Source organism: Xenopus laevis, chromosome 7L (genome assembly GCF_017654675.1).
Source record: "Xenopus laevis strain J_2021 chromosome 7L, Xenopus_laevis_v10.1, whole genome shotgun sequence".
In the NCBI taxonomy this organism is placed as follows: Eukaryota; Metazoa; Chordata; class Amphibia; order Anura; family Pipidae; genus Xenopus; species Xenopus laevis.
The window spans coordinates 44,424,968-44,438,098 of NC_054383.1; the positions used below are offsets into that span (position 1 = coordinate 44,424,968).

At 35.5% G+C, this 13,131-nt stretch overlaps 1 protein-coding gene across 1 annotated transcript in view; it reads right to left on the minus strand.

The window, feature by feature from the left end:
* The window catches only part of cdh23.L (cadherin-related 23 L homeolog), a 588,894-nt gene that overhangs the window by 258,039 nt on the left and 317,724 nt on the right, over positions 1-13,131 (minus strand). Inside the window, exons 12-13 of the mRNA XM_041568893.1 lie at positions 8,786-8,935; positions 4,297-4,455 (exon numbers count right to left, since the gene is read on the minus strand). Coding sequence (XP_041424827.1) covers positions 4,297-4,455; positions 8,786-8,935 — 309 coding nt within the window. The remainder of the gene's footprint in view (positions 1-4,296; positions 4,456-8,785; positions 8,936-13,131) is intronic.

The following is a 13,131-nucleotide window of genomic DNA, read 5'->3' on the forward strand; positions in this document are numbered from 1 at the left end:
TTTCAACCTCAATTAACTATGTAACTATGTAAGGTCCGCACCATATACAGGTATGGGGTCCATTATCCGGAATCTTTTATCTAGAAAGCTTTGAATTAAGGGAAGGTAATCTCCCATAGATTCCACTGTAATCAAACAATTCAAATTGTTAAAAATGATTTCCTTTTTTAATTAAAAATAAACCAATACATTGTACTTGACCCCAGCAAAGTTATAATTTGTCTTTATTGGAGGCAAAACAATTCTTTTTGGTTTAATTAATGTTTAAATGATTTTTTAGTAGACTTAAGGTATGGAGATCCAAATTACGGAAATACCCCCTTATCTGGAAAACCCCATGGCGCCGGCCCAAGCATTCTGGAAAACAGCACCACATTCTGCAATGCTTCTGCAATTTGACATGTTCCTTTATATCTATATCTATACAGACTGTCAGCACCATTGGACACAAGACATTGCTGCCATTACAATTGGCAGGCATTGCGGCATTTGCCCTCCATCACCTCATAACCTGCACATTTGTATTACACAAAAGATAGGGGAAGGGAAGTCTAGTTGCTTTATTCTGGAGTGCAGAGAACTGCCACACATTTTCAAGATGCAAATTGCAGAATAAATAGCAGATTGCACCCATTTTTTGCACACTGCATCTAGTAATTAATTCCCTTTATATATTTACTTATTCAGGGGTAAGATAGGGTTTTACAGCTGCTCAGTCAGAGTTCTCACCTATGTAACACAAACTATTTTTCCTTGTGGAAATATAGTGACATTGTGACAATAATGCAGAAGATACACCATGCAAAGCTACAGTTAGAAACACAGTCAATTACAATATTCACTCTAAAATTTAATTAAAATTCAACTATGATATTGTGTTATTTTTACACAGAGATGTTGAGTACTTTATTCAGCTTCCAAGTTCATTCTTTTTTTCTATTTCTTGTAAATTACCATCCCTCAACTTAATACAGTCCTAAAGGCTTCAGGCCTAACTAAGAACATCTGTGCTAGTGTACTAGATAACAGAGATCTGCCGTAACTCTGATTCTGCTGGTTTGCAAAGCCTCCAGCGGTACATTTCTATAAGCAACTCACACATTCTTATTTACCAGCTGGAAACTGCTACTTTTTAAAGCAAAACCCACACCACATTTAGCAAGACAGTTAACTTTAAAGCAAGTAAGCAACTATTACAGAAAACATACCTTATCCAACAATACATTGTGTTCCTCATAAGAAAGCAATATTTCTAAAAAATATATTTACGCGTGAACAGGACTATTCTAAAACCACTTGCAGTGGTGTTATATCTACGCTGTGCATCTCCTGCCAGAATAAAAACCACTACAAGGAGCAGAGCTTAGTGAGGGCGAGCAAAGCCCTGTTCTTAGCGCCTGTCATAGGGCAGATGGTGAGGAGCAGGCTCTGTAGTATGCTGCAGCCACTGGCGCTCCCTAACTTGCATATATATGTTTACTGATTATGGCTCTGAACACAGAGGGCACAGCATATAAACAAATTATAAAGGCCTGCTTTAGTGAAAAAGAGGTTTGTAGCTCAGTTGCAGTTTACAAGTGAATACAGGTTTACTAATTCAGAATTATATATTTTTCTTTATAGCAATAGAGCTGGTAAAAATATGCGATAATTAAGCTGAATATATAAGAAGTGCCATGCACGGCCGACCATTTCATACAGCTTTCTTAATTAGCAGCTTAACCAATGTTTTATTAAGCCAACAGAACAGCACCAGTGTACATGTCAGTTTGTTCAAAGAATCAGGACTTGGTAGTTACACACAAAATTATTTTGTATAGTCTAAACAATGATTGTTGGTTTGTGAAGCAAAATGTATATTCCACATCATTGCCACTGCCAGCTGCAATAACTCTTGGCAAACAGGAATAGTAATTAGTGACAATAAAGTGATCAGTGATAAATAAATGGAACACATGTTGCAACACTTTCTGAAATGCTTGAAAGTACAATGCCATCTCATAATATCTCCCACCAAGCTTCTCGGTTCACTTGACATGGGTCATTTGTCATGTTATGAGTTACATCAATGCACAAATGCACAAAGCTGCAGAATATATTTTATAAATAGACTATTATAGCAGTTGAACATAAGAATATTGACATAGAGTTGAGGCCCAATTTTCTTTTTTAAATTTAAACTTATTTTTACGTATGTTAAATTGTATAGGCCAGGCAGGTGTTGTTCATTAGGTACACACTGTCACATTTCTGACAGCTTTACTTATCATTACATAATTATTTATTTTGTGCTTGCTGAAAAATTTTTTAACCATAGAGAATACGTGTTTTCCCCTGACATCATGCAACCAGCAGAAGGTTACAAAATTAAAAAGGAATAATTAGAAGGTAGTCGTGCTTGCCAAGAAGAATCTACCATAGAAAGAAAAATCCTGAAAGGCCAATAGTCGAAGTACTGAATAATATGTACAGGCTCCCAGTAACATTTATGGGGTCATTTATTAAGGTTTGTGTTTGCCATGAAAATTAGAGTTTTCAAAGGTTATTTCTTTTGTCGAACTCACATTTATTTTTAAAAAACTATTTTACCCCAACTCTGGAAATAGCCTGAATCCCAAAATACACCATCTAAAACCTGTCAAAGTTATGTATGAGTCAGTTGCAAAGATTCTTTGAACCATTTGAAGATGATAATAGCCTTCGGGTTTGGCAACTTGAACTCACTGAATCGAGTTTTTTACATTAAAATTTTTTTCTTATATAAGAAACCCTTCGAGTTGTGAGTTCATTTGAGGTATAAAAAACTCGACCTTTGATAAATAACCCCCTAAATAAGGCAAGACAAATCAAGCTTTTTAAAAAAAAGCATCATTTTTTGGAACCCGATATCACAAAGTACTTGCTATACATTATAAACAGCATTATTGGTAGGGAACACAGATTGTAAGGTCAACTGGGGCACAGACAAAGTACACATTCCATTTTGGTACTACAGGTTATGTGAAAACTCGTTATCCAAAAAGCTTTGAATTACGGAAAGCCTTTTCCCATAGACACCATTTTAATTAAATAATTCACATTTTGAAAAAGTATTAACTTTTTCTCTGAAATAATAAAACAGTACCTTGTACCTGATCCCAATTAAGATATAATGAATCCTTATTGGAAGCAAAACAATCCTGTTGGGTTTATTTAATGTTTAAATGATTTGTAAGTAAATTTAGTGTATGAAGATCCAAATTATGGAAGTACCCTTATATGGAATAACCCAGGAATCTCATAAATCTGGGATGCCGGGAAATCCATAACCTTTTCTCATAGGCAGCACCGTTCCTCCAAGGGAGCAGGTGGCACATTTTTTCTTGGTCAGAATGACTTTAAGGGCTATTGGTTAGTGTTATCAGGAGGATGCTCACCTTTTACCATAATTAAATTCAAAAGCATTTGGTCATTATTTAACAATGATTTCAATTATTCCTCTTGTATAGTGGAATATAAAAATATCATACAATTTAACCCTAGCCAGTCAAGGCCATTCCTATAGTTTTGGAAAAAATTGAGGAAATGAAGGAAAGATCTACAATATTTTTCAAGGATCCAATGGGTGTAGATGATGAATTGCTCTCATATTTGGAAGAATTTCCAAAATCTACTCATCTATCATCAAGATAATGCAGGTCTGCTCTCTTCACATCTGAAAGCCAGTGTGCTCTAAAGTGTTCATATTTTGTACAAATCAGTCTCAAAATAGAGAAGCCTGAGTTTCATTGTAAAGTGGTTTGCTGATTTACTGGGGTAAAGCCCACTTGGTTTGTTCTTGGATTTTCCATTGTAGAAGCTCTAAAAGGCTGAACACCAACCCCTTTCATTTTCTCAAATGACGTTTTTTTAGTGGGAGGTTCAAGAGAGCATGTTTTCCATCTAAAACTCTTGCTGACAAATTATCATACAATGAGCTTTTTGGTAGTTTGTCGAATAAAGGAGTTTTGAGTAAATCTATTTCTTGTGTCTATATAAAAGTGACAGATTTGTGTTAAATATTACATCTGTTTTAATGATAAATAGGAACCAGATATTAGCACCTTTGATGTGACACAGCGGTAATAACACCTTAATTAATTTTAAAAAAATATCTGCAATACTAATTAGATTGTTAGATTAGAACTTTTGGTTTAAAAAATTAAGATATTAGCAATATGGTAAAGACATTAATTTTTAAGTAGATATTTAAGAACAAATCAATATTGACTTGAGTTTTTATGATATATTGAATCAATTATCAGGAGACATACTTACCTGAATTTTTAGAATGGTGGTTCCAACAGTAACATTCTCATAAAGGCTGATGTTATAAAGTGCCTGACTAAAGATGGGGCGATTATCATTCTCATTGATGAGGTTAATTTTCACTCGAGAATATCCAACATGGTCTAAAACACTTTCATTTGCAAAGAGCTGTCAAATATAGAACACAAGACAATATTTAGGGGGTATTGCCAATGAACACAACTCAAAGCAAATCATGAAAGGAATTTACTTTTTCAGTCCCCCCCCAAAGGATATAAATTACTTCATATACTATTTAAGATACACACACTGCGCTTCATACGAAAGACAATTTTGGTAAATAAAAAATGCATAATTTTTGGTGGAAAAAAAATTAGAGGGAACACTACTCAATATATGACTTGTCAAAATCAAATAATAGCAGCTGCACTAACACCAGGAGTGCTGCCCCCAGCAGGATAGCAGAGGTACAGTAAACCTACCAACTAGTGGGACCCCAGATGTCTGAGGATGGTCCCATTTTTTAAATTATTGAATTGTTTCTTATTATAATCATCTTTAGATTTGATATTCTGGATAACACAGCAAGATAATAAAATATACCCAGAAATTTCAAGAAACATACTAAGTAACCAGCACAAAGTGATGGAAAGTGGTTAGAAAGATTTATTCCTGCTGAGAGGATTTTAATTGAGCAATACATTCACAATAAATAAAACATGGTGAAGAGACCCAGCTCTCCAGTGAATCTATCCCGACATTTGTCTAACCTTAGTAATCTCTCAACAGGCTCTTAATATGATTAATGCAACACACACAGTAATGACAGACTAAATTCATTACTCTGAACTCTCAGGTCCCCACTATAGTTCCAGGGCTACATTAGGTCTCAAAGAATGCAGAGTGCCCATACGATTTCATCAGTAGCTGATACTGGTTCCATAAGGGCAATTTTCTTTTCACTATACTTTTTAAACAGCCAAGCGCACAATAAGTCCATCTGTTAGCATCTTCATGACAGCATTATCCAAAAACTTTTCCAAGCCCTGTGCCAACTATTTGATATACTGTACATTGTTGAGTTATTTAAGGACATCTATGTAAAGGTATAATGAAAGGAAATTTTAATTCTAAGAAACTAAATTGGGCCCCAGCAACAAGATAGCTGCTGAAAAACTGGAGAGTTGCTGAACAAAAATGAAATAATTAAAAAACTATTATATACTGTACATTGCTCAACCTATGATTTCTTTGTAAATGTCATTGGTAATGAAAACAGTATCTATCTGTATTTTGCTATTCTGTGCACCGGGATCTACTATTAAAATAAGGTAGCACTAGTCATCTCCCCTGCAGCTCATATGCCATTTCCCACAATGCCTTACTTGTTAAGTTATCAACATATCTGCAATCAAAAATAATCACAACAGTCTGCAAGGTTTTAGGTAATTAGGTTTTAGGTAATAAATTGTTACCTAGAGGGTATGCTACTTGGGGCTAAATGGAGTATACTACAGGGAAAAAGCAATAATAACATAAAGAAAATGATTAAATATAGGAAGGATTACTGTGCTGTCACCTGTTAGTTTTAGGTAAGTACCTTTAAAAACATAGTGCAGCAACATGATGCAGAACACGAGCAGTCTTTGCATTGTAGAGAAAACAGATTTCTCTGCACCTGTTTCATTTGTACAAAATCTTTCCGCATTGAAACCACTGTAGCCAGTAAGACTGTGAAAGAAATTTTAAGGTCTAACCAGTTTTGCAAACAATAGTTTTCTAGACTTGTACCAGATTGTTCCCTTACACCTCAACATACTCTAAATGCTAATTTTTGGTTCAATCAATATAATTCTGAGTGTGCAAACTAGAGCTGATAGATATTTACATATGCTTTTATTTCAAAAGGGAAAGCTTAGCCTTATGACAATCTTCTCGACTTTATAAATGGGATTTACATTTTATATACACTTCTACAAGCTTTTGTTTTGTTTTTTCTTTTTTTGGTTTACAATTAAATTTGTATTTATATTCAAATTTATATGCCCTTAAATGTAAGAAATTCTGTATTTTACATTTATATGCCCTAATTATCTAGCTGGCAAGAAGCAAACATGGAATAGCTGTAGTTTCCCTGTTTAGCTCAATAAATAACAATAAGAAAGATTTTTAATGATTAAAACAATAGGCAAAATCTATGTTCAGCAGAGCCAAGAGGTACTGACGTACAAGGTAAGGCCCTCTTGGACCCCCGCCTGTTTCTCTTTGCCACTCGCTTTGGTCACCCAATGCCCATTCATTCACCATAAATTCACACTTTCAAGTCCAAAATCTCAGACCTCAATGCTCACCTCCTACATCCCTGCACTCAGCCTCCTGCAGCCAATGTTCCCTCTAATTCCTTTTTGGCTTTGTGTGCCAAAATTTTATTTTAAACTTGTGTGCCCTATTCATTGAACTCAAGTTGAACATTGGGAAAGTATCCGGCCTCTTGAAGGGGTTTATTTATCAAATGTTGAGTTGTTTTTGCCATGAAAAATGTAAGTTTTTAAGGGTATTTTTCATTCAAATATTTTTTCGAGATATTTTATAACCCCAAACTGGAAATAGTTTAAATCTGAAAATACACCATCTAAAACCTGTCAAGGTCATGTAGAAGTCAATACCAGGGGTCCTTTGAGCCGTTTGAAAATGTTAATAACCTTCATGATGATCAGGTTTTTTCGGTGGGTTTCGCCTGAAAACTCGATCAATTTGAGTGATTCAAGTTTTTTCCACTGAAAACTCGTTCAATTTGAGTAGTCAAGTTTTTCACTCAAACTTAACTGATTTGAGTTTTTTATTAAATCAGAAACCATTTGAGTTGTGAGTTCATTCGAGGACTAAAAAAAGCTCACATAGCTCTAAAATTCAACCTGTGATAAATAACCCCCTATGGTTTGGCACCATAGGGGGCTAAAGAGATCTACACACACACACACACGTGACCTGACAAGCAAAAAAGAAAAACATAGTGACTAGATGATAAAAATGAACAACTAAGTAGCAACAGTAATCATCAGTATTGCAAATTCAATATAAAATAGTATTGCTGAAAAAATGTAGAGATCCAAATTTCCCATATATATATATATATATATATATATATATATATATATATATATATATATATATATATATATATATATATATATATATATAAAAATCCAAAAAGTCACCGATGATGGCATTACAGACATAAGTCAACTTAGGCAACAAGTTAAATAAAGTGGAGGTTTATTGGTAGACCAACATTTAGATTCCGAACAGGAATCTTCGTCAGGGATATATATATATAATGCAAATATAGTATGTTTTCAATAAACATTTAAAAGCATGCTTTGTTGGGATCCCTTATGAACAGAGAGTCCTCTGTCCTTCTGGCTAGAAGTGTTATGTTATCAGCAAGGGGACAAGTTAACTCTTTCCTTCAATAGACTGTACAGATGAGCAGCACTGTGAAATTAAATTGTCTATAGAGATTAACGCTGCTGTGAATTCAATACCCAACCTCTGAGTCAGATCACAACCCCTATCCAGGAATACTGAGGGTACAGTACTGAGGAATCAAAGTTGATTAATATGTCTATCATTTCTATGAATATTTAAGTGCCTTAAGTAATCATTAGTAAACTTAAAAACAGAACTGGTATATGTGAGTCTACTTCTAGTTCGGTTCCATGGTTCAAAGCTTGCTCGGCTGAAAACAATGTGTCAGATCCGGATTCTTAAAACAAAGTGCAATGCAATGCACACCTTACTGTTTCTATTACCATGAGGGTTCTGGTAAACTTTATAATAATCTATTGGATGGCTTAGCAGCCACAAGCTCCCAAAAGCTTTATGTGGCCCTCTAACAGCAGAAATAAAGGGAAAGTGCAAAGCTGGCACACTGATGAAAGGAAATGGTTGGCCATAATGTTGACAACAAAAGAAAAAACAAGGGAAGAATATGGAGTGATAGCAGGATGAAGAAAAGGGGGTTGTAAGGGTTCAAGAAAGGTCAGAAGACAAATATGACAGAAGGTGGAAATATGGAAGATGAATAGAAAAACATTTTTTTTGCCCTACTACAGAATTGAGGTTCTGAAGTAGAAATACCCTGGGCTATTTGAATAGGAGTTAAAGGATTTTTGATTGTATCATTGATTTGATATGGTTGCATTATTATTATAACCTCGACTAGGAATCCTACAGGATTTCCAGTTTGATAAGTCTGCTCAATGAAATGTATCAAATAATTTATTTTTAAATTATACTTGTTGTGATGTCCTATTTACTGCTATTTTCTGGTGTATGACACAAAAACATCAATATTTGAGGTTGTTTTTGCTTTCCACGGGGTGATCAAAGTAGGCTTCTTATAATGGACAACCTTTCCAGGGCAATGATTCTAGCATTTTGCTAATTAAAATAATAATAATAAAATGTCAAACACAAGTGGATGAATGATTCTTACCGAGAATTCATAACGTTGTATTGTCTCAAAATCCAGAGGAACAGCCACACGCACCCGGATGTCTGCTTTCCCTTGAACAGAGGTTGGGGAAATGATGAAATGGTTTGAGTTATTCCCTACCAAGTAAACCTCGAAGGCACTGTTCAAACCCTGTGGAAGAAAACAAGGTTAAAAAAGCAATCAGGACAAAAATAATACACATGAAGCATCTCATTGATTTTATATTTACTAAGGAAAAGAGCAACAAAATTTGAGAAGAGCAGGAGTTTATTTCCTATAAACTACAGAAACGTCCATGGTCCAAAATTGTTAATAAAAAATGCACATATTCACATTGTTGGTTATTGTAAGCTTTGCTACCTTCACAATTGAACTTACTTGGTTGGGAAACAGTGGTGATAAAATGCTCCATACATTATGCTAGTAGCTTCTGGGTCTGTTTTCTGTTGCAGAATTGAATGCAAGAATATTTGACTGGGTAACTTCATGTTACATGCTCATAAATTATGGACCTACAAATAATCTCATAATCCTACTGCCCTTTTCCAACTCAGTGGTAGGTGTTGGCGTATGAAGAATCCCAGATGGTTGGGTACATCTTTTCCTTCATTGGCCATGCTGAAGCTAGTTTCTTACCTTCACTTTCTGGTTTATTCAGGGATGGTAGGACAAGATATTATGGTATCTGTTAAACATGCATTTCTTTTAGAGATATGTGGTCATAAGTGGTCACAGAAGGCAGAACTGCAGAAGGCAGAACTACGTCAAAGAAGAAACGGTAGCAAGCCTACACAAATGGGAATAGACAAGACAGCTGGAGATAGGAAAAGGAAACAGTAGGCATAGGCCGCCGTGGCAATAGTAACCAACCATCCTGTTAGGATGTTCAAGGCTTTATTTTCTTTATTAATTACACTGTTAAATAAATCCATTTTTTGATTAACAATCACTTGCACCTAATACCCAATCCTTTCTTAAAATACTTGCAGTTCAAACCTTTCCTACTTTGTGAGGACACTACTGATAAAGGGTGTGAAATTGGTCCACTGGTCAGAAGTTTTATCTGCACTCATTTGCATTCTTTACTTCCATTAACTTTGTTAGGCAGGTCCTTACAGCTGGTAACATGGAAGGAAAGTCATTTTTGCCTTCCTGCTGCCTTGTTTAGCATTAATATCACTCATGAATAAATTACACAGTACAAGGAATTGCTATATATATGTGATCAACAATGTTAACAGTAAAATGCCCTCCAAAGCACCAAGTTATATGCAGGATCTCACACTTCTCGATCAGTCTGAACTTTCTCCAAACAGAACCACAAGCCAGATCTTAAACACATCATAGTAAATTCTAAGAAAGAGAAATGGGATAGGCATCTCAAGAGAGTGCTAATACAATGAAGCATTGCTGTGCCTGATAATTTACCCTTACTTTCAATGACACACGTCATATAATCCAGTCAACTCATTTGCAACTTAACAACTATTTTATCTATGCATGACAGCATTGTCATTGCAAGAGAATAGCATATATTGGAAAATGAATTGAATTAGGAAAATGTGGAATGCAGTAGTTTTATTGATTTGCATGTTAACTCTGGAGAAAATGATTTAGAGGTGACTGTATTATTGAACTAAACATTAGAAATACACATTAGTTTATAGAATGGAAAAAGAGGTTAGAAAGGAAACATATATAAATAAAAAAGGCTTTGGGAAAAGAATGTTCTAGGTGGAGATTGCCAAATAAGGGCTATGATTATTTGGTATGCCCATGTGGACTAACAGCCTGCAGGAAGCTCTAATTTGAGCCTCCAAAACTTGCTTCTAATCCAGGAATTTCTCTTTTCTGTGGTCATAGAAAGCATGCACATTGTTCCTGCTACTGCGACCAATATACAGGTATGGGACCTGCTATTCAAAATGCTCTGGACCTGGGATTTTCTTGATGGGGGATCCCTTAAGTCTACTAGAACATAATTAAAACATTAATTAAACCCAATAGAAGGGTTTTGCCTCCCATAAGGGTTAATTATAAATCGGTTTGGATCAAGTACAAGGTACTGTTGTATTATTACAGAGAAAAAGGAATAGTTTTTAAAAATTTTAATGATTTGGATACAATGTAGCATATGGGATATGGCCTTCCCGTAATTTGGGGCTTTCTGAATAACTGGTTTCTGCATAAAGGATCTCATACCTGTACTGTACACTAGTAGCGCCAAACTACAGTAAGAAACAATCGGATAAGGTCTTCTTCAATTTCATTTTTTTCATGTCTTTTTACTCAAGAGGAGGATGTCTTAGGATATCATTAGGGGAGTAAAAACAGAGGATATTATCTATTTTCACTGGACTATGCGTGATATTAGGAGACCTAATTTCAGTCTTTGCACGCTGGCTATGACCTACCTGTGTATCAAAGTATGGTTGGTCAATCCCATTAAAAAAAAACACTCGCTCTATAATTATTGCTTGGGAATTGTGTTATAATACACAATAGGATGATTTCAGAATGTATTACTTCCTGGTCCAGGTGTGTATATAGAATTTCCTGGACCAGGTGTGTGCTGAACTTGTCACTGGTCACATTTTAAGAAGGTTTCCTGGCAATTAAATGCGGCAGTAGAGTCATTTAGCTTACTCTAACCTTACTTTATAAAAAGTGTATGGAAATAAAATATAATTCTGTTAATTAATAATTTGGAAATATCGACCCCTGATTCTGACATCTCTAATCACATAGAAAAAGAGTGCACGCAAAACAAGGTTACGATATGATTAACATATACAAAAGGTTGCTTGTAAAACATCAAAATGAATATGACACCTGTTGAATAATGAAAGTTTAAAGGTCTGCATATCCCCAAACCCTTTATTAACAATAAACCTGGAAGGCAGCTTTTTGCTTAAAAGAGCAAGCTTAGCACTTATCACTGCCAGGAAATCTTTGGACCGGTACTGCATGTTCCAATGGTGTTGAGTGCACTGTACTAATAAAGCTGCCGGTTTTCCAATTTTCCCCCAGAACAAACTTCTTTGAGGAGGGCTGCTCAATTAAATGCCCGAGGGAACTCTAATGGTGGAAATTACCTGAGCATGACAGCAGGGAGCTAGAGAAGAGATCAGAATTTGCTCTCAACTCTTCCACTTCAGTCATATAAATGTAGCAGGGTAAAAAAGCCAAACTCTCTGTTACACACTGGAACCAAAGGCAGAAGGAAATTTCATAAAGAATTCCTACTCTTTTTAAGTATACTTAAAGGAGAGCTAGGGTATGCCATGCAATATTTCATTAGCATGTTATATGGATCTTTACATAATAATATAGTTAAATTGTCGCAGCACTTTTCTTCTGTTTATAGGGTGTATAAGACAAATAATGGCACATCAGAACGAGAACCCACTTTATATTGGTAAAAGTGCACTGAATTTGCATAATTCACAAAGGAGACCTCCTTGCCAGTGAAACCTACTCATAAAGATGGAACGTGCAATTAGCTGTACATTTACAATGTGCATTTAGTTCAGATGGTTTACCATGTCATTTTAGCACCTCTTCCAACTGAAATGAATGCATGTTGTGCTATGATACAGTGTTACTGCCAAAACAAAGTTTGCTCCCTCTGTATATGAAATTAATTTCCATTCACCCTTTTTACTGTATAGGTACACCTATTATACAGAATGCTTGGGAGCTGGAGTTTATCAAATCAGGGATGTTTTTGTAATTTGTATCTCCCTACCTTAAGTCTGCTAAAAAAATCATTTATCACCGATTTAGTTACCATCCAGAACAAGGTACGTTTTTTTTTTATAGAGAAAAAGGAAATACTTTTTAAAAAATGTTAGTTATTTTCTTAAAATGGACTCTATGGGTAATGACCTTCCCATAATTTGGAACTTTATGGATAATGGGTTTATGGATAAAGGAACCCATACCTGTATTTGCATTATTACTCACACTTTTTTTCCCAGTGTTTTTTTTCTTATTACTTACAGCAGCCAAATGTCAAGACTTTTTTTCTGCCTCACACTGGCAATATTTTACCTATGGTGTAATAATTCTCTTCAATTGATTTATGTATATAATATAAATACAGTATATGCAGGGCCGCGCCGCACAGGCGCCCAAGGCAAGCCGGCGGGTGGCACTCGCGTGCGCATGCACAATAAAAGCGGTAGTTTTTACTTCTTTTGTGCTTCTGCGCATGCGCGAATTGGCGTGAATGTGCGCATGCGCAAATTGCAGAGAAATACATTCGCGCGCATGCGCAGGAGCGCAAGAAGACGTAAAAGCTACAAAGAGTCGGGCACCGGACTGGGGGTAGGCGACAGAGGAGG